This window comes from Lagopus muta, chromosome 4, assembly GCF_023343835.1.
Source record: "Lagopus muta isolate bLagMut1 chromosome 4, bLagMut1 primary, whole genome shotgun sequence".
NCBI classification, from domain to species: Eukaryota; Metazoa; Chordata; class Aves; order Galliformes; family Phasianidae; genus Lagopus; species Lagopus muta.
In genome coordinates, this window is record NC_064436.1 from 41,305,728 (window position 1) to 41,328,544 (window position 22,817).

Below are 22,817 nucleotides of genomic sequence, written 5' to 3' on the forward strand. Positions count from 1 at the left end.
AAGCCTCTAGCTCAGATTCTGGGGAATGTAAGAGCAGAAAAACAGAGACAGCAGGGAGAAAAGGAAGACCAAAGTGAGACTCTGGGTAGAGAAGGGTGGCAGCATAAAAAAATGAAGACAGCAGATTTGTAGCTTTAATTGGAAAATACAAGCTAATATAAACAGTCCAAAACTTCACTTCCAGTTTCAGACAGCCTCAGTAATGAGCAAGAAGCTAAAAATATATATATTTACAAAAATAAATTTTATATATATATACATATATATATACACATACGAAGGTTTTATCTATAAGTTGTGTACATCCATATATATATATATATATAGAAGATTGATTCAACTTCTCAGATTAGTACTCCACCATGTATCCTTTGGAAAGATGGTTAGAACTTGTGTCAAATTCTCTTATATGACTCATATACAGTAAACTTTTATTTACAAGCTCATATTTCCAAATACACAGCCTGTATTATTATTTTTTTACCATTATTCCCAGTTCATCGCAAATGTCGTAGAAATCATCTTGTTCATATATTCCTCCTCCCCAAATCCTGAGTGCATTCATGTTAGCATCTGCTGCAGACTTCAAGAGTAGCCATAATCTGTCAAATACAATAAGAAGATTTACACAACCTTCATAGCAGTTTCTAAGGTTATATCACAAAAAAATCTCAAACATTCATCTTTGAAAAGCAATCAAGTAATTCAGACAGAAGCCAGTCTATTTTGATACCTTCTAATCCTGCATGTCTGGAGAGAGATCTCAAAAAGCAATTTTTTGTGTAAACAAAATTACTTGGTCCTGTAAACACAAAATAGATGAAGTGTCAGCTGCACGAGGGCTGCTGTACCAGTAATGCCTCTTATTTCATTATGTTGACCACAATGTCAGGGGCAGATAGTAGTGGTATGGCAGTAGAGGTTGAACCTTCCCACCAGTATTCCATTTTGTTGCTGTGCAACAGATGGCAGCGGAGGGGCAGACTGACAACCTGGAACCTGATATGGAAGTGCATGTGAAGCAAAGGTGTATCACTGAATTCCTCCCATGCAGAAAAAATTGCACCCACTGAAATTCATTAATGCTTGCTGAACATTTATGGAGACCAAACAGCAGACGTGAGCGCAGTGAGGTGGTGGGTGGTGTGTTTCAGCAGTGGCAAGAGACAAAGGGTCACTTCTGCTGGTACAGATTTTTTATGAGCAAAACATGCAGGCTCCTTTTCATTGCTGGTGAAAACGCATAATTACTGGTGGTGTTTATGCTGAAAAAGAATATTTCATAGTTGAGGATTTTCTCTATCAAATAGCGTTATTGTGCTTTGTATGTATTGTAGTTTTCATGGAAATAAATAGATGGCATTACTTCTGGAGTAACTTACGTAAGTCCTTTGTAAGTACTGGCAGAACAACGTGTGGAAATACTGCATGTTATTAACAAAGCTAGTCAAAATATAGCATGCCCTCCCATCCCACTTCTTGCGTGCCATATCAGCAAAATCCAAGAGCAGACCAAACAGGGAAGAGTGAGACTTCTGTGCATTTCTCCATCCCTGCATTAGGAAGTTTGGAACATGGTTTAAGTGCTCTTCCTGTCAGTGTCAACGAGTACATTCCAGGCAATAGGAACAGATAGCCTGAGGATTATTTTTGAAAATGTCTGAAAGGCCAGTAACCTGTGGACAGCAAATAACCATTCTACCATCAGCTATTGCACTTACTAGCATTGAACAACATTCAGATCTTGCAGTGTTAAGTCTTAATTCTGAGAGCGTTAGCCCCAGCAATTTGTGTTCCACTGCAGCAAAAATGCTAAGTCATGGCTTGAAACAGTGATTGAGCACCTGGTAGGAAGGCAGGGCCAATCCAGGGGCACTCAGTTGCATGCAACACACCTGAGTGACTGGAAGGGGCGGAGTCAGGATCCACTCCTTCCCAGATCTCATTTAAGAATTGGCAGTAGAGGCAAGAGTATCTTGCTGGAGATCTCTGCATATCTGAGGCCTTCTGAAGGTAAGCAGCTTCTTTCCTTTCTGTGCCCACAGCTGTTGCCTTTGAGTGAATCCTCACTTGCTGCAGCCTGGGACCTTGCTGCTCTGCTGTCATAGCTGCATTTTCTATTGCATTACACCTATCTTGAAAGGAGTCCACCCACACTAGTGTCAACATTTGAAGGGCAAACATGAAGAGGTAATGGTGATCCTTTCTCCTAAGAAAATATCAGACGTGGCTTACGTGTCATAGGTCACTCTATCCTGGAAAGAATCTGCTGGAATCCAATTTGAGCCCTTCATGAAAATGGGTTGGCCATTGATTTTGAAGTAGAAACTCAGACCTGGAGACCCAGGAATAGGCTCCTGAACAAGTTCTACTGTCCGAAAATAGGCCTGTGAAGACATAAAACATAGGTTTAAAGCAGACAAAATAAAATCAAAACTATAACGCAAGCAATTGAACTGAATAACTTAAAAGTAGTCAAGAAGTCAGAAGACGTGGCCTCATCTCTTACGGTACTTTTCAACAGCAAAACATTCCTCCTAACTGCAGGTAGAAGATGACTTCCCAAGAAATCATTCTGGGTGTTTTAGGAGAGTTCATCTCAGCTAAAGTGACAGTGCTGTTCTGAAGAGGTATCTCAATTGCCACAACACACAGGCAGTACCATGAAGCAGTACGAGATGGACTGCAGTAACACATTGCACCAAACCCTTATTTTGCAGAGGTATCTTCCCCACCTATTGCGTTTGGATCCAGTGCAGTTGCAAAGTGTTACAGAATACACTTCTTTCAGGAAGATTTAGAAATTTTTTTTTCCCCTCACACCCTTCTTCTGCTTTAACTTATCTGGATCAGAAAGAAATTTTTTTTCCTTTTTTCTGCTTCTGGTACCTGTTGCTCATTATCACAGGGAGAAATTTGGGAAACTGAATAAAGTGAATGAAAACAAACAAAATTTCAGCCAATGCACACTAAGCAACAAGTTTGGAGCTGGACCACAGGAAACTGTTTTTGTCTAGGCTACCCTTAAGCTAGCAACCACTTCTTTCTCAAATGACTATTTACAAGCTGACCTTATGAAAACATAATAGCAGAGTACAAACTGTTCTCTCTCTGCTTTAAGATACAGTTGGGACTGTATCTGTCTGTCAACCTGGCTAAATTTAACCTAATTAAGTAACTGATATGTCTGCCTTTAAAATGAAATGTAATGCTTTATTTCACACACCAAACAGTTCTGTAGTTAAACTGGGACGTAACTAATCCCACTGTGTGACTGTGATTATTAAATTTTTAACTTATTAATAATTGTTTAGATTGGAAATAATTTTCCTGTCTGAGGCAGTAAAGACAAAAAAAAAAAACCCTTGGTTTTTTTTTTTTTTTTTTTTTTTTTTACTTCTTCAGTGCTTCATAGTCAACAGAACAATGATTAATTAAATCCCTGGACAGATGCAATGCAAACTAGGTGCATGAGTGGAGACCACAGATCGCCCACCTCAAACTGAATCCCTCTGCACTGTGGCAATGAACATACAAATTAAAAGAAAAAAAAAAATACTGTACCTCAGGTCCTGTAGTGTTGTACAGCATTGCTCTAAGGGTAACAGTAGATTAAATGCAAGAGGATCTCAGCATTACCACTACTGTAAAGGATCAACACTGAAGAAATTCCCAGTGACAGAAAAAAGCCTTATAAAAATCAGACCAGTGAGAAGACACTTCTGGTTCCCTGGCCAATATTTCTTAGCTCAGAGAAATGCTTAGCACAGTATCCAACCTCTACCTCTTTTCGACTGCAATCCTTCTGCACAATGGGTCAACTGAAAACAGATCAGCACAATGAACTTAGCTTTAGGACAGTAATCTTCCACCCATTCATAGAATTTTGCATATATATTCTAAGCTGAGAAGTTGAAAAAAAAAATAGTAATCATACAACTCTCACCATTCTAACTGCTGAAGACTACAAAAAAAACAAACAAAAAAAAAAACAAATAACCTACATCATGAGTACTACACTAACTTAAGAGTTCTGACCTTCCTCTAGTGAACTAAATTACTTTGAGAAAAACCCTCTAGTCTCTAGTGCAACTCTTTTTTTGTGGCACAAAATGGAATGAGATTTATAGATGTGTATTTGGGAGGTCCTCTTAATGGTTGTCATCAGGCAGGTTGAGACTGTCTCAGAGTGCAGTTGTAGTGGAGTATTTATATTACTAACAGAAGTAACGCGATATGCTTTATTCATCAAGTGGAACTCATGCAACTGGCCAAATCAGAGGCAATTTATTAGGCTGTAACACTCAGTCAAGACCACCCACACAGCACGAGTGCAGGAAAAAGCTCCTCAGCCCCATCTCACGTTTCCGGGATCCCAGAGTCTTTGTGCTCCCAAACCATTGCTCCCCAGGGACACACCTGGGAACACAGCACCTCTTCCCATTCTTACTGCAGCTTTCTTCTACCAAGCAGAGCCAAAGAAAGGCAGGGGGGAACTGTTAGGATCTGGCATACTCGATTATGCATCCTTATGGCTCTGACCACGGCAACTTTGCAATGTGCATCACATATCTTGCTCTCCAAAGACTGATATTAATCCCAGACTTGGATCATGGAGAAGAAGCTTTCTAGCCACCAAAAAACAAATGCTTATCTGATTCTCTCAACAATTAAGAAACAGATATGTATCTTTGAGTCACATACAAGGGGTTTGTACCCAATGGCTGTGGAACCAATTGGTGTTCTTTGATTTAGCACTAGGAAAAGTAACAAGGACGAAGATGCCCAGACCTGAAATAAGATCACAGAATGCCCTAGTGATCTAACTAACTAGCATGCAGCATGGAAATGTGTGTGAAAATTACCAAATCAAGTGGAGAGGCTTTTGTAAGTCACGTTAAAAGGCCTGGGGGAGAAGTGGGTATAGAGACACAGAAGGAACAATGGTTGGAGGTTAAGATCCAAGTACTAAAATAGTATCATGAAATAATGAAATATACTGCTGAAGAAATAAGTATATAGAAAGATGGAGAAACTGATTCCAAAATCAAATAAGTGCCTCAAAAGACAGTGAAAGAGATAGTAAAGAATACTGAAAGTATTATACTAAAGTATAAGAGATACTTTTCTTCTTGCCATGCCTACATCAGGGAATTTATCAATAGCAAATAGAACTCAACCTCTCTCAAGAAAAGCCATTTCATTCTAACGCAATTTCTGTCTATGACTTTGCTTTATATTATCTGAGAAACAAAGTCCAACACAGAGTATTCAAACAGAAAACCAAAACAGAAACCCACGTCATCCTGGACGTTGGCTCTATTCTATTTCGTTTTTCTGCTGCTCTCAATGGCAGTGTGTAGGTACTTCTTCAGTCAAAGGGGGTCAGCAGAATGGGCCAGAGCCCCAAAGGTCTCTGCAAGCATACACTGGGAGGCTACCCAGAGGATTTCCCAAAGGATTAGCTAATGTTTTGGAGACTAACATATAAAAAAAAAAAAGAATAGTCCCTGCTAAAGACAGTTGGATTAGATAAGATTCACACTGCATATTCTTACTTACACAGTTGTTACCCTTTAGCTTTTGTTTGTCCAAAGATATGCAGATACTCTGAATCCATGCAGAGACATAACATTCAAAAAACATTTCACATCTATTAGTTGCTCACCAGAACGCAGCACCAGGTTCCCAGCAAAAACTTTACAGAAACTTTCAGAAATGTTTGTCACTGCAAGTGTTTCCTGAACTATCCAAAGTTTATTCAGTTCTGCTGACGTGAGGACAAACGGTGCTAGAAAAAAACTGCATTATGGAGCCTTCATTCACCTGTACAGCTCAGGGCAGGGATGTGTCAAAATCCAAGACAGAGACTCAGAGAACACATGAAGGACAACTACACTTTGCACTACGAATCTATAAAGTCTTCGTATGTGGTTAATTCATAATGCCAGCAATGCAGTGCGTTCGCTCTTTTCTGCCTTTCCCTTTGAGGAAAAAAAGGCTTGTAAATATCTTTTGCGGACCATTAAACCCCTGTGACTGTATGCCCTAGGGATCTATGAAATATCCTGATGGAATTACCCAAACTGAAACAATTTCCCTATGAGGAAACTTGCAGCTTTACATAGTAATAATGTGTTTATTTGTTTTTAAATACAGGCTTTTAGACGTATTTCCTGTATTTCCTACTTATTTTCCCAAGCACAATACGCTGTGTTTATTTAGTATGGTGGGTTTTTTTTTCCAATTTTTTCAAGATTTATCACCAGTAATAGCAAAGAACTATTCCTAGGACCTCATAATCAACCTTACTACTAGCCCTATAAAGACTGAGACTCCAGAAGCTCCTGTTTTTGTAAGGTTTTCTATGTGAACAAACATTATAGCAAATAGCAGTTTTAGATGCCTGGTGACAAGATTTTAGTGAAGCAATATACCTCAGAACCACCTAATGCATATGTTTACGTGGTTGTTTCCACATGTTAATGGCATAAGGGGCTCAGTCTTACTTGTAACTGTTTTTTTTATTTGTTTTTCTCCAAAGGATAGTGGGAAATTATCTCTTCTGAGCTTATTAGTAACAACAATCAGATAATTATACAGCCAGTATGCTGCAGAAACCCTTAAGCAGATATTTTATCTCTGAATATTACTTTTCTGGTCAGTTTAAGATGTTACCTCTTCTAGAACTTGAAGCACTTCTATCACATTCTAACAAATGAAATTTAGAAGTTAGCTTCTTAAGATTACACCAATCCCACAGTTGTTTTTTTTTTTTTTTAAATGTGAATTAGCAAGAAAAGTTCAATTAATAAACCTTCCCCAACATTTATAGTTTATAGAAATGTAAATGAGCTTTCTAGTACACAATATAAAAACATCACCACAACTGATCAAGTTTAAAGGAGAGTTTTGTTTTTTTTTTTTAAAAAAAAAAAAAGGAAGAAAGGTTAAAGATCTTTTCCTTTCTGATGTTTCCAACTAACTATGAGCCATCTTCTAGTCTGAATGAAAGTAAAGACGCCTACGAAGGCTAAAGCTACCACAAAACAGGTAAACATACATTATGACATTAAGAAAAACCCTTGTTTCTCATCAGTGCTTTCACATGCATATTATAATCCAGCAAAACAATTCAGAGCTTTAGATACATGACATGTAGAGCAATGCCAGCTATAAAAGAAACTGAAGGGCTCACTTTTGAAATTTTCTCAATCTGGTATCCTCCTTCCATGATGAAGGTTGTCGTCACATTGTATCCAATTTGTTTTCCATGTCCATTTGGCCACCAAGCTTCTACTGTAGAGTTCTTGAACATGCAAGAGGAAAAAGCCAGAAGGTTTTTATGAATAAAGACATAGCACACACCTGGGGGCTCAGCTGCCGTTGAGAGACCTGATGAGTTTATGTGCCTCAGCTGGAGCAAGCCCACTTACCTTGGCTCAGCTGAGGCACTGAGGTGAAAAGTGGTTAAAGTGTGATTGATCTCTTTCATTTGTGTCTCAGCTATTACTGCACTTTGAGTCCACAACCGGCCATCAGCATGTATATGCGTGCATGTGTGTGTATAGACAGAGAGGATGGCTGATAGAACATCTCTCCAAAACTCTAATATCTGAGTCTCAGAAGCAGACGCTGCTTATTAGCCTCTATCATACCCCTCATCTAATTGTCCTGTTTACCTATTGTATGCAAAATCAGATTTACAGGGGTGACATTTTTCAGTTGTGACCTAGGTAGTATGTGGGCAGACTGTTTCAAATAAGAGGTTTCATTCACTCATTTCACATGCTTTTTTTATCTGTGCTTCCTAATAATTTCAATAGTACTCCAAGATTTTCACAAACATAAAAGAGCTACCTTTAAGGTTTAATTTTCTCATTTTTCTAGACAGAGAGTAGTATTTATATAAATAAGTTCCTACACTTACATGCATTTTCATTCCAATAGCCTACTTCTGCTGCTCAGTCCTATTGCCAACATTTGCCAGCAAATATTTCCACAGCACAAAAATTGTGGAAAGAAAGCAGTAACGCATGCAATCAAACAATGCAGGGATCAGCACTGAATAGAGTCATGAAAGGAGTACCTCAATCTTTCTGTATAAAGGGAGACCAGAGAGCAGCCCAACAATATGTTTTGCTGTAGCCACACTTGGACATAATAATTAACATATTTAGAAATATTTCAGCTTCCTTGGAGTTATCATAACTGCTTGTGCTGAAGTGCTGATCTCTGAATTGCATGGATACAGATGGCAGCACAAAATCATCATGTGCCCCAACAGCAAGGGAGCATTTGCAGCCACCTAGGACAGCTGGAGTGTTTCATTGGTCAATAATGATGTCATCCTCACCATTAGCTGATAAGCAAAATACTGTCACATTAGCAACACAGCACTTTGTGTGGGGATTTCTAGATAAGCATCTCAGCTTATATGCACCACTCAAGCACCTACTGACTTTCTAACATAATTTGCAACAAGCTCTCAACTAAAAACAAATTTCTGGTGAGGTCTCACTATTTAACAAGCACCTCAGAAGACTGTCGTATGGAGCAAGTGCTCCTTCATGTTCGTCAATATGTTAGAACACATTGCAGGGCTTCTCGTAAAATCAGCTGCCGTGAGTTCACGCAGCAAAGCCCTCTGTGTACAGAGAGTAACAACACACTGTTGCTTCTGCTCTGAAGGAAGTGCTTCCTCACAAGCTCACAGTTATACCCCACTAACAGATTTCTTCTGAAGTTGGGGGTGGGGTGATTAAATCAATCACTTTTGAAGCTTCACATTGTCGTGCTTGCACAGTGTAATCCCTAGAAAGGCTAAGCAGAGACTAATGATTGCTTAAAATTCATCTAGGTATTTGTAATTACTCACACAACTTGCACATCTGATGATAAAAGTAATAAAAATCGTATGTTTACATGCTTTTCTGCTTTACGTCAAAATAAAACAAAGCACGTCATCAGGCAAATCACTGAACATGCATACTGAAGCACAAATGTCCTGTTCATTTTTAACATGCTTTTTCTCCACTGAAGCAACTGACAAGGTAACTTAGGGATATGCACATAAGACATTCAAACTGGGGAAACAAATGCAGTTACATAGCAAGAGAGAAAATTTTTGGTAAAGGCCAGCATAACATCCAAAAACTGTCACAGACATTAAGACGTTACTAAGTGCCAGGGCTATCTGAAGCCCCAGCCTGCTTGCCCACAAACTTGGCTGTGCCCTATGGCAGCAAAGCAGACAACAGGTCCTGCTTGGCTCCAAGGGACAGCAATATCACAGGCAGCTGGCACTGCCTTAATCTTAATTACATCTATGTCATAAAACTCAACACAGTTTCTAAAAAACCACAAGAACTCAAGAAGGGAAATAATGCTGGTGATTTAAGCCTGCCATTGGATTGTTTCCCAAAACTCTCTGAAGGTGAGCCCATTCTTTTGTCTTCTATCTCTAGGGTGTATAACAAACAGTAGAGTTCCCTCTTCATTAGAGCTTTCTCTAACCTCCAAAATTCCTTCTAGCCCTTGCCTACCCAAAGCCAATATAAGGAATTACTACACAAAACTTCCACCAACACTACTGCCAGTCAAGTTCTTCACATGGTTCTCTTGCTTTTATTTACATGAAAGAATATTTACTGAGAGGTTTGAAGAATGTTTCCTCTCTTTCCTTTGCATTATATTCCAGTCCCAATCAACCAGATAAACAATGGCATGAAAGACAAGACACCTACTGCCAGAAGAGTTAAGTGAAATATGGCACACAAAATTTATGGCCATGAGGACATGATCTTTTTGTTTTGTTCTGTAATAAGGGAAAGGCTTCAGCATCTTTTTTGATATTGTGCTACACAGATTAAAAAAACAAACAAACAAAAAAAAGAACAGCTTTTAGTGAGGGAAATAACTTTTTTCTTTTTTTTCCTATCCTGTAAGGGCTACAGAACTTGTCAAAGTCAGGAGCAAAGAAAGAAAGAAGAGGGCGAAACTGATATGAAAGCAGAAAGACCCATTGAAAACCAAGTGCTACAGTACAAGTTTGCATTTGGCTAGAGCTCTCATGCACAGCTCCTTACCTTGCTGATGTTTACAAGCAGCACAATACTGCCTTCACCAGGTTGCAGCTTCACACTGTATGTTTGCTGTGTTTGCAGTTTGGGAATGTTCACAGTTGCAAGACCTGCAATTGGCTTGGAGCCGACTACATTAAAGATGGACTCAATTTCGAGACTCCACTGCTGAGCTCTACTCACTTAGTAAAGGGGAAGAAGAAATGGGAATACAGGAACTGAGTGTATGTATCTATTAGTTAACATGATCTCTCATCAAAGAAACAATTTAAATAGCTCGGATTAAATTTAACAATTTTCAGGTAGTGTTTGAACCAGACCTACAAGGTTAATCTTACTTAGTGCATTTGATATTAGATTAGATTTTCTGACTTAGAATGGAACTACTTAATGTGATTTATATTTTATAATGCTTTTCATTCCAAAGCTATCCAGGGCTTTTTCAGAGTTTTGTACAGAAGTCAGAGAATATTACACCAACCACTTTATCATTAGGAAAATGTTTCTTTTTTCTACCTACTCCCACAGACATTATATTTGCTTTTAGTCAGCACTCATACGAACATGGTACTCTTTAGGAAAGATCATAATCACAAGGAAGTACAATCACTTTTGTCTATGAAACAGAACCAGTATTAACAGAAACTGAGCCCAATTTACCCCAGAGTCACTAAACAAAATGAATGGAGTTATGCTGAGAAGGGCCCACTGTGTCTAGACTTGATGGGCTCTATCATTATATCCTTCTGTTCTTAAAGTTTGGTGGAGAAAGTAAGTCAACGACTTGCCCAAGACCTCTCCCCACCGCTATCTGAGCAAGCCATCTCCTTTACAAAACAACTTATCAAACAAAGCAAGCCAGGGTCAAGGTTACTCAAGTCTAATGTTCTAATTTCTCACTTATCCCAGCAATTATATTATCTATGTACAGGCACATCCTGGCTACTGCTATATTCATATATAACAGATGAATGTCTATAAAGCAGAAAACAAGGAAAACTAAAACCGAGACACACTTTGTATCCATAAGCTGCTCATCACATATTTCACATATTCACACATTCTAGCTCTTCTTCCAGGGAAAAAGAGCTTCCTCCAAAACCAAACCACTACATTTGGCCTTGCTGTGGCTTTTACGGCGTTTTTTAGAATTACAAGCAGTGAATGGGTTTGCAAGTTTGTATTGCATCCAGCATTACCCAAGGAAGATGAATTTTCAGAAATATTGGAGGGTTTAAAAGATAAACCCACACAAACTACCAGAAAGGTTGGTAGTTACAGAGCATCTTCCCTTCCATCCAAGAGAATAAAGAAATTCCAGCCTACCCATTTACTGCTGAAATGCGGAATCTAGGCACAGAAATAAAGAACAGTGAATCTTTTACAGACTCAGTGGTCAAAAGGCAATGACACCAGATCTGTTGAGCAATGTAAGCACATAGCCAGTTTAAATTCAAGTTGTTTATTTATTCTTTATTTTTCAAATGTTATTACGTATGGATACTCATATGCTGTGGCTCTGGTTTCAAAATACTCTCCGTGGAATGAAAGAGGTTTGCTCTCTAAGCTATTCAGAGAGTAACACTGCCTACCAGAAGGTGGAGTTGTGGGAATGTGGGAGGGACCAGAAAAGATTATTACTGTAACTAAGTCCTAGAGAGCACAGAGCCGGTGCTGGGGCTTTCCATGGAAATTCCAGTCACGTTAATTCTAACTAAGATCTGCAGCTATTTCAGAAAGCTTTAAAAACATTCAGGGAGTGACGTCTTCCTCTTTTATTCCTACACAAAAACTCTGTTCCCAAGGGCTGAAATTCAACCCAGTGCAGAGGACTCACGTGCTAGCCTTTACTCCACTGAAGACTGGGCTCAACAGGCAGTGAAAATGTGCAGGTGGTCTCCAATGGGCTACATTACCTTTTGCAGAAAGTTCTGACAGAAAATTAACTACTTTGCTCAGCTGCAATAATCTTCAAGACAAAGGAGAGGAAAATCAAAAAACACATCCAGGGAAGAAACCGGTTGGGTAAGTTAGATAGCAAGAATGCAGAAGGTTGTCCTCTCAAATTGCAGCCTTAACAAATTACCACAGTATAAGAACACTGCTCTTCTGCCTCAAGCTTCATATTGTGCCCTGAAAATTCAGTGCTCCTGAAATTCTGCTTGCTCTGCACTTGCGTTCCCAACACTGAATTAAATTTCCATAGTAGCTTTGTCTTTGTTTCAAATGGAGGTGCAACAGAAGTGAGGCTCACTTATTGGGAGTAAAAATACATGCCAACAAAAAAGAATTTTTCTGAAACAGGTGAACTGGGACTAACCTCAGTTACACTATATAGTATTTCTTAAGTTATTCTGTGATCTTCAGGCATAAAAAGATTCTAAATTTTAACATTTTAATCAGTACTGTTTGTACTAAGTGCTGGTTCAAGACCTAAAAGTGTGTGCTGTGGTAAGCACAACAAAGTGACAATAAAACCACAGAACCTTTTTCTAAATGAACAGTTAATATAGCTTAACAATAAAGTGGTTTGTTTTCCAGAGGTGAAAAAATAATAAAAGGTAGTAACGTGACTTACCAAAGAAAGGAGTTAAAGAAAAGTAAATCAAATGATAATGGTTATAGGCCTCAATCCTCACATCTTTCCAGATTCCTTGAGTGGGAAAAGAAGGGCCCCAGTCCCAACTAAATGAACACTGCTCCTGGAATACAAAATAATTACACTATAATTGTCTATTTTTCACACAGAAACTGATGCTGAAGCAGAAATGAGAAGTATTTGTTATCTAGAAATGAAATATTATCATGCAGTGAAAGAATTTTTCCAATTTTCTTCAATTTAGAATAGCCTACAGTATCTTTCCTTTTACTCAGAACTCTGTTGCTACTACCTGTATTATATAAAAATACAACTTTGTATTAAATTTCCACATATGTTAAAGTTTAGTATTAGTAAAAGAGTAAATCACTTCTCCCAACAACTAAAAATAAAATGAAATGTTAAGATGGAAAAAAATGAAACCAGAAAGTTACTTTCAGTTCTGCTCTGAATTGTCTTAGTTTTAAGGTCAATATTTAATTTCATAACTAAAAGACAAAGTAAGCAGAAAGCAAATCATTACCAAGAGAAGCTCTGGAAGAGAATGATTAAACATCATGGGCATATCTAAAATATTTTAACCTCTATTTTTCATGGTAACACCATAAATTAGTACAAGGAAAGAGGTGTGCATGTCTGGTTATTTGTGCAGTTCAGTTCTGTCACCTGTTGTTTTCCCCTTTTTTGTAGTTCCTTCGTACAAAAACAAAGGGAACAAAAACATGGTTGAGGAATATCCTAGTTTTGATTCTAAGAGAATAACCATCTGAATTATAAAATGCTTGCTGGGCACAGAAGTGCTTTCCATTTAGCTGTTTTTCAAATGTAGTGAGATCTCTACTTAACAAACCCCTTGAAGACATCTATTCAGCTGTCCTCCAAGCTTCACAAGCCCCAGCCCTCAAAGCAAATACAATAGATATCCTTAAAGTCTTGTAGAGTGACCTATAGTTCTAAATTTAGAGACTAATAACTTGCAGCCGAGGCATACTAATTTTGGCAAACCACATCGCACAAGTCTGGCCTATCCCCTGCACTGCTGGAGTCAGTCTGCCCGCCTATCAAGTTGCAAAACAGCCTTCCAGGAAGCGAGCACTGCACCCATTTCAAGTGTGAAAACAGGGACAGGGCATTCTTAGAAAACAAATCAGATTGAAAGCAATTTTCCCTTTACACAACATAAGCAAATGAATCACTGATGGACGGTCAGGTTTCACTAATAATACAGCAGAGACTATCAGAAATAATGTGGTAAGAACAATATACTCATACCACTAAAAACTGTTTACTAGAGAAAGAGTTGCGTTTCACCACAGATTGGTGTTAAGATTTAGATACATTTACTCCACTTAATGCTGAACCTCGAACATGCACTCAGTTCTCCATTACTACAAGATGATAAGCAGCCAGCTTCATTTAGCTACGCTCTAGTGTGTTTGTTCCCTTTTAAATGGGACACAGTTACTGCTTTTACCACATACTTGAAACTAAAAATGTTTCAAATGTTTCTGGAAATGTCTGTAGCAGTTTCCAAGAACAGTCAAGCTCCTTTGAGAAAACAAATGAAGGTACTTTTGTGCAAATTTTGAAGTATAGTTCAGTAAAGTACAAAATAATTCCTGGCCATTTTTGTTCTATAAATAAGATTACAGCTGCTCAAGTGCCTTCTTCCTTTCAAGCCCCTCCCTGAACTGATTTCTAAGAAACACAGTGGAGATAGCATCAACTTTCTGAAATGCAATAAAAATAAAAGCAGCAACAAGTAGTGATACAGACAACATCTTAATACCGATGTATGTATGGACAACATGAAATTCAACTTTCCATTAATAAATATAAAGTAAATTACACCCATGTTTAGATTAACAGGATTCTCCTTGCTTTTTGAGAGGCTTCTGCAAGACCTTGTTAAAAAAGTTTAAAACTCCTTAAAAAAGAAAGGCATTTAAGAGCAGACAAATATGCAATAAATAAATAAAAGCAATTCCAAAGTAATGCCTCCTATTTTATTACACTGGCCCATGATGGCAGAGGGGGATGTTGGTGGTACAGCAGTAGTGGTTGAACCTTTCCATTGTTACTGTTACATTTTGCTGCTGTGACAGATGGCAGCTGAGGGGCAGACTGACAATGCAGCACTTGACATAGAAGTGCATACAAAGCAAAAATGTGCAACTCAATTCCTCCATGCTGAAAAAAATCGCACCCATTGACATTCATCGACATTTGCTGAACATTTATGGAGACCAAACAGTGGATGTGAGCATAGTGAGGCAATGGGTGATGCCTTTCAGCAGTGATGACGGTGAAGTGAAAGACAAGCTACGATCCAGACGATCAGACAGATTCTTATGAGCATGGCATGCAGACTTTTGTTCATCACTGGCAAAAATGCATAGCTTATGGTGGTTGAAAAAGAGTATTTGTAGCTGAGAGTTTGCTCTATTAGATGGTGTTTTTGTGTTCTTTGCATGTGTTGTGCTTTTCACGAAAATAAATAGGTAGCATTATTTTTGGAGTGACCTACAGAAGTTCACCTAGCCACCCTCTCTCCCTGGCTTCTGCAAAGCTGTCACAAATAAATGAGATGCTATACAAATTATAGAGAACAGCAATGAAGTCAGAGTTTCTGACTTTTATTCTTTGTATATTATTGTTGGTTTCACTGAATACCTACCTAAAATTCACAAGGTAATACGATGCAAATAGGTCCTCTATTAGATAACACTTTTCAGGACAGAACTGCCCAGTATAAATAGTAAGAACATGAGCAAATAGCAAACACTCATAAAGCTGCTTGGCTGAAATTTTTACAGCCTTGGCTATATAAACTGGTATTTGTAACAGGGAATAGTGTCAGTATATCTTGCTAAATCCACCCAGTGGATTGAAATGTAATGATTACACATTTTTCAGTGCTACTCCGCTCTCTTAGCAGCCAGTCTCCTTGCTGACTCCTCCATAAAAAAAATAAAAAAATAAAAAGCCTTTTAAAAATTCTTACCAAGTAAGTGTGCTTAGCCTGGCCTTCATACACCTCGTATATTACCTGCATGCTTGGTTACAGGCTTCTTAGGGATGCAGCAGAAAGAAATTACAATGAAAAATACATCCTATTAATAAAATGACATTGAAGGTTTCGGAATACATCTGTAAGGATAGCACATAGCACATTCCTCTCCTCATGCCTGAAGCCAAAGACAGAGAGTTCTTTACCTACCTTTCTGATGAAATTAGCATGGCACTCGCCTTTCTGCACAGGTGGAGGGCACGCTGGGGGGACGCTGTATGCTTTGTGACATCTGCTCTGCTCTGCAGCATATGAAATGGCTGATATGAAATGGACTTGAATAAAATTGACCTCCTTGATCATGCTGGTAATATCAAAGCTCTAGGTTAAGAGAACAAAGCAAAATCATTACAGCACTGACATTATTTATGAGACTTATAATCACTGTCACATTGGGGTTTTAATACCATATGGATATTATTCAAAAGCATTTGATCTACAGCTTCAGCAGGCTCTCGGTTTTGAAGAAAAGAAAGGTTATTCCTTATTGAAAAAACACAATGCACAGTAGAATTCTAGATACAAAAACCTGTCTGGACAAACTGCTTTGTCCATGCTGAGTCCTCGCTGCAGGCTTCAGCAGTATGATTGCACACTGAACTGCTTGAAGAATGAGGACGGCTAGAGAATTTTTCCCCTCCTGCCTTGCTCAGAACTCATCTGCATTTTTTTAGAAAGGCACTTTGTTCCAAACCAGAGGGCTGCTCTATACACTAACTCACACTGTGCTGCCAACTTCTCTATCACAAACCACTGAGCTGACTTATGCATGAATGCCGCAAACTTGTATTTTACACCACGTCCCCTCCCATCCATAACACTTACAGACACTCATCCCACATTAGCACCTCACAAAGAATTTGGGGGCTTCTTCATTGGCTCACAAAGGCCTCTTCAGTGTGTCTGGATAGAGGGGTAAACATTCAGTTTCAGAATTGTTCTGTGCTTCTAATAACTAACACTCATTTCTTCTAAATAGTGTTCATTGTAACAAACCAAATCTTAGTTATTTCTTCCATTTGTGAACAGCCCAGCCAGCACCACTCACTTCACTTTTATAGCATACAGCACTACCCACACAGAGCCTTCATAGAGACCTTCCTGAAGACACAGTTATCATGTGCAAAAATGTGAACAAAGCAGAAACACAGGTCAGAGCCATCCTCGACTCAATATGATACAGTTAACTTTGGTTATACACTGAAGGCCGTTTCATGAACTGTAACAATCTGATACAGAATGAAGTCCCAGAAATAAGAGCAAACTAATATCACATTCCAGTACTACACAGCCTGCTACTAGCAGTCCTTTAAATACTCTCCAAATATTGCATGATTTCTTCAGAGTCATATGAAAACTCTCATTTCACAGATGGCAACACTAAGTCACAGAGAAGCTGAGTGATTTGTCCCAGGTCACAAAGACTCAGGTGGCAGAATCTAGCTCTCATGTCTCAGTTCAGTACCCGCAATAAAACCTGCCAGAATGGTAAATGCAGAGATATGAAGATACCAGTTTTCCATTTTAACTATATGACTCCACTAACAATTTTCTTTGTTTTTGATTCCCTCAAGAGAAAGGCAAGGATCAAATGAGGATCAATTTATGCTACTACTCGGGAACCGTTTTACACTTTAAAGCTATAAAATTAGTTTGAATGCTTTTGCCACTCTCCAGATCATTCTATGATGATCTTCATGCCCCTGTGGGCTGAGCTGGAAGATGTAGCAAATGTCATCAAAAGCCCAATACTAAATATCAAAACTCTGTATAATGGAAAGTAATGGAAACCCTTATAAAAGTTTTGTACCATGTGTATTTTTAATTTCAGTATTCAAAAGTGATCCATTCTAATAGCAACTAGTAAGCAGATTTACCGCTAATAAAAAAGACTTAAGCTTAAGTTTTCTTAGAGCTGTGACAGAATCCAAGAAGCAAGATTTGCATTATTAGCTAAACCGACCCTGTTGTGTGGGTCCACTTGTTTTGCGCAAGACATAGTTACATCTAGATCTGATCATGCTGCTACTGAAAAGGCAAGCACGCTTCTCTTCCCAGCAGTTATCTGATTATATGTGCAGTCCTCAGGTCAACACTTTACAGCTCTGAGCACCTATTTGCATGCATACTTAAAGCATTGAAGGTTTTCAGCATAGAATGGCTTTAAATGAGAAATGAGGCACTTTCAGAACTAAATGCATTACTTACGTATCGTTTGAACATGTTGTTTGTTCTCCCAAGAGTGACATTGTTGAGCAGGATGTGTGCTACTGTATCTACTCCCTCAAAAACCAGATTCACTTTCTGCCACTTTCTACAGATGTCAACATACACATAAAACACTGTTAGAATACCTACAGTTAACAATGGTCAGAAAACAGATAATGTAAACGTGTATGCCTCAGTTATTATTAGCAACAGCTATATCAATCACATCCAAAAATGTTTGACTTAGTGAGGCTACATTATATCTCTAAATAATCAGATGAAGATGACAGCTGAAGTGGCTCAAAAGTCTGCAACACCGCAAGTTCACATACCCATGAAATACCAGATTGGCTAGCTTCCAATCAGCTGAAGTATTATTCTTCCACAGTTGGCAGCTCCTAAGTAATTTTTAACAATGAAGATAAAAATGAGAAAAAGCAACCTCTGCAGTGTCCTTTGGCAACAGCTTTGCAGCTGTACACATTGCATAATTTGTTTCATTAGATACTAAAGTATTAAGCAGATTTTGAGCCGATGGATTAACCAGAAATTCTGCATGAAAGATGTCACAAAACTATTTTAGACACATCCTTATTGCATACCTGACATCAAAAGGAGTTTTGAATGTCTTGCTGTAAGTCCAGTTATCCAGTGAGATCCACCTGTACATCACATCATTAAATCTATTGTATGGATCCTAAAAACAGATCAACAAAAAGAAAAGTACAGGATTTACTTAGTTACAGTGTTCTACATGAAATGCGTCATAATATCTATTAGAAGAGCACTTCTCAGGCAGTCTGCAAATGTGAAATCCACCTATTTTAGTTCTAATATTCTTACTTACCCTTGAAATAATAATTAAAAGCAAAGCTTTGGTAACATTTGGCTGTAACTATATAGGTCAAATCCTATTTGTTACAATGATTTGTACTGAAAATAGAGTGCAGAATTTATCTTCATTTAAGAAATGCCAGGGATGAAATTAAAAATAAAAAAAAATCAAGTCAGCTTGTGACTTAATAAGGGGAACAGAAAGATAATTATCCCTGTATAATGATATAAAAAAGCAAGACTAACAGAACTTCAAGGAAGCAAAGAAACAGCACCTTAGGCATCTACAGATAGCCATGAACAAATCTCTACAGTTTAAAATAATAGCAAATACTACAGCTGTTTTGTGTCAACAAGCACTCTGAAGCCTAAATAAAATTGTTTTCTTGGGAAGAAAGGAAGAAAAGAAAAAAGAAAAAGAAAAAAAGAAAGAGAGAAAGAAAAACAACAGAAACAATGGAGTTGGGTTTGATGTCTCAAATTAAATGGCTACTTTTCTGAGAATAATGCCGCATATATACCACGGGTGTTCTTTACCCTTCAGTCACACTACTCAGTAGGAACAAAGGCACAGCTGGCGTAAGCTACGTGCTTGCCCTCTTTGGCTTCATGCTGTGTTATTACCTCCTCGTGGGTCACAGCGTTCCTCACCTAGGCTGAAGGAATCAATTACGCAGAGCTGACAACCCACACCTTGCACCTCGTACAGAGCAGCAGAAAGGCACTGTGTTACATCCACGTCAGGCTGCTCACAGTGTAGGTATCTCCGTCGCTGACTGACAGCTCGGCTCAACCCTGCTCTGCAGCCACACAGCCCAATTGCTTTTCCAAAACAACCACCAATCTCCTACGGACTCCATGATTCAAACCCAGCCAGAAAGGAAGAGCCTTCCAGATTTTAATCCCTCTGATAAATGTTGCTGTATATCTCACGTTCATTTTGAAACTAATAGGGTCGTGCTCTGTAATGTAGACACAAATCTATTTAAATAACAGAGCAAAACTTAGGGGTTTAAGTGACTCTCCTCAGCAGCATAATCTTTCCTCAAGGCCCACAGCAGTATAAACATCATCCCTTGAGCCCATACAGAGGAAAAGTAGTAGCCTTGCCTCACTGCTGCATTCCATCAACCAAATTTCTTACCACAAAGGGAATAAGAGTCACAAAGGAAAGGTATTGTCACCTTCACAACACTTTGACCTTAGTTCTGGTGATACTCTGTATTCTCCAAAAGCTACGTCATCACGAGCTTAGCAGAACAAATAAGAATTTTAAGATATCCATACCATCATTTTGATACGTAAAATGTTTAGCAAGTACGTCTCAGGTTTTAATATTGGCTGCATATTACAGTGCAAAGTTCAGACTAATAAAAGAAACTCTGGTAAGGTTACTACATTCAGAGAACCAAAGGCAACCTGCAAATGTATAAAAATTAATGCTGTGTCCTTAAAAATACTTATTTTTAACATTTGTCTTGCTTTAACATTATATATATTTCATCTTAGGCTAAATTTTGGAAAATGCAGGTGTTAAATTTCAATCATTGACATTTGTATATGTGAAATATTTAACAAAAGACATGAGAGGCAAGTTGGAAAGGCACTACCAACAGCAGAACATAAAGCCAAATGCTGGTCAGTGGCCAAGCAACATCAGTGTCTCACTTGAAGACCAAGACCTTGCATTAAAAACAAAAGAAAGAAAGAAAGAAAAAAAGCTAGAAAAGCACAGATGTTAGAGATGTTAGAAAAGAAATGCCTGGAAGAACTGACATCTGAAGAACAAATCCATCTAGCAGAGGAGAGAAATGTAGGAATGTTTCATCAGTGACAGAAAAGACATCATTCGATGGGCTCCTACAGAAGTAAACAGCACTGCTTGTTCAAACCCACTCAGAGTGGGTTTAGAGTTCTACAGGTCCTTTTCTGGAGGGAGATTGATTCTGTATCAGTCTGAAGTCTTCAGATTTTATGTGTTGACTGCCATAATGCATGTTATACAAGGTGCTAATGAACACTCTAACTCCTACCATTTTCCTTCAGGCCTGTGATATCCAGCCCCCAAATGGGAAGGTCATAGATCTGTATACCTTCACCTACAACTTACTGATACTGCTGCTTTACAACTGGAGAAACAGCATATCATACAGAAAAGCCACTTAATGCTAATACTAGTTAGTCATTTTAAAGCAAGACAAACATTGCTTGTAGATTCAGCCATGTGGTGATGTTCAAGTGGTGCTTTCCAGGCAATTCTAAAGCTTCAGAGAAAATGCATGACCACAACAAAGTCCTGTAAGAAAGGAAAACGACTTCTCCAATAACTCATGAGATTACTGATGGTTTCATTACTAAATGCAGCTGCTTTCAAGTGCTGGAAGATGTATCTACAGAACTCAAACAGTTGGGATTCTACAGAACTCAAACAGTCCTCAAACAGAAATCCCACATTAAATCAGCTCATATCAAAATTAAAGGTTTCTTTCAGAAAACTGGATTTTTAAAAAAAGAAGACAAATGTAAGAATCACTGGGAAAACCTGAAGAATGCTACAAAACAGACTGCACATGAATGTAATATACTTCACATTCATTCATTAGCTCAACACGTTTCTGGAAGCAAGCCATAATGGGGTGGAGACAACTACAGCTATTTTTAGTGCCATTGTAACACGACTGCCTTTCATTTTACTGTTCCCTGCAGTTCTGGGGAAAAATGTGAACTACTCAAACTCCCCTCCTGATTGCTCTCTGCTCCAAGTTTCAGTGCTGTATGCAAGAAGCAAACAGCCTGCCAGGATGAAGCCCTGCTAAAGAGCATTAAATGGAAGCCCTCTCCAATTTAGGTAGCGGGACATTAAAGGGATCAGCAGTACAAAACTGCCAAGTATTTTGTGTCAGCTCCTCCTTGAAATGATTTTAAGAGGATAGTTAAAGGCTACACTCATAGGAGCTAAGCACCTCTCTTGTTCAGCAGGAGATGGATGAGACATGACCACACCTTAAGTGAGGCTCAGAGCCCAGGCAAGCACTGCCAGGCATGTAGTGGCCCCCACAGACCCAGTTCCAGCACACTGTGCAGCCAGAGATCAAGGGGAGCACAGCAGAACACTGAAAGCCACATCCATCAGCTGCATTCAGGCAGATCAGCTTGTAAGAAAGAGAAATGTAATAAAGAGAACAAAAAACAGATTCTTCTCCTTTTGTCTGCTTTTGTTATTATCTAATTTGAAACCAACTTGCATGCTCCCTTGCTGACATTTTAGAATGTACATCATTAAGAAAATCCAGCTGACGATTACCAAAATGAAATCTTCAAGAAATGCTTCACTATTTACAGCTTAATGTTTTGCTGTTGCCAGCTTCAAACTCGAAGTGAAACTGTTACATTAACCTCTATCCATGCACTCTTCCATACCACAAGCTACAGAGATTGCAGCACGCCCAGTTCCACTTATTTACAGTTTGATGTGAAGCAGAACCTAGCAGCAGTGATGAATGGATGAGATTCTTGGAACATGGGTTTTGGAAGCTCACCCAGAAATGATCCATTTTCAATACTCGCTCCAACAAAGCAGCTGACTGAATGTCATCTTATGGTCAAGATGTTTTACAGCTGAACACTGAGCCAAATACTGTGGCAGAATACATCTAGAAGACTAATATTAGGATAAATGACAAGATGCTCATACTCACTGCTTAATATTCTCTAAACGCTCTGCTGTATTTAAAAGGCTGCTGTAACTTTTATCTACTCTAACTTTATAAGTGTCCAAAAGAGAACAGCTACTGAAACGTGACTGCCCTGTAATACTCATCCTAGGCTTCACCAAGGCCTTTGGATGCTTTCACATATGTTCATACAAGTCAACAGAACACAAATGTTTCAGCAGAAAATGATCTATTTATATTAACAAGCTACCTCATTGATGACTGCCATTTAATCTGCTAGAACCATATGATAACCAACACAATCGTTATCTGACTTGCACTGAAAAATCTGAGCTATGAAAAAGTGCCAG

General features: G+C 38.5%; 1 protein-coding gene across 4 annotated transcripts in view; it reads right to left on the reverse strand.

The window, feature by feature from the left end:
- The window catches only part of MANBA (mannosidase beta), a 47,926-nt gene that overhangs the window by 19,368 nt on the left and 5,741 nt on the right, over nucleotides 1-22,817 (reverse strand). For 3 of the 4 annotated variants that reach the window (XM_048940994.1, XM_048940996.1, XM_048940995.1), the window contains exons 2-9: nucleotides 18,562-18,656; nucleotides 17,960-18,065; nucleotides 15,902-16,072; nucleotides 12,661-12,784; nucleotides 10,089-10,264; nucleotides 7,199-7,309; nucleotides 2,236-2,387; nucleotides 485-602 (exon numbers count right to left, since the gene is read on the reverse strand). In XM_048940994.1, the coding sequence (XP_048796951.1) occupies nucleotides 485-602; nucleotides 2,236-2,387; nucleotides 7,199-7,309; nucleotides 10,089-10,264; nucleotides 12,661-12,784; nucleotides 15,902-16,072; nucleotides 17,960-18,065; nucleotides 18,562-18,656 (1,053 nt within the window). Of the gene's footprint in view, nucleotides 1-484; nucleotides 603-2,235; nucleotides 2,388-7,198; nucleotides 7,310-10,088; nucleotides 10,265-12,660; nucleotides 12,785-15,901; nucleotides 16,073-17,959; nucleotides 18,066-18,561; nucleotides 18,657-22,817 lie in introns of those variants that run through there. The other variant, XM_048940997.1, reaches the window with a different exon arrangement.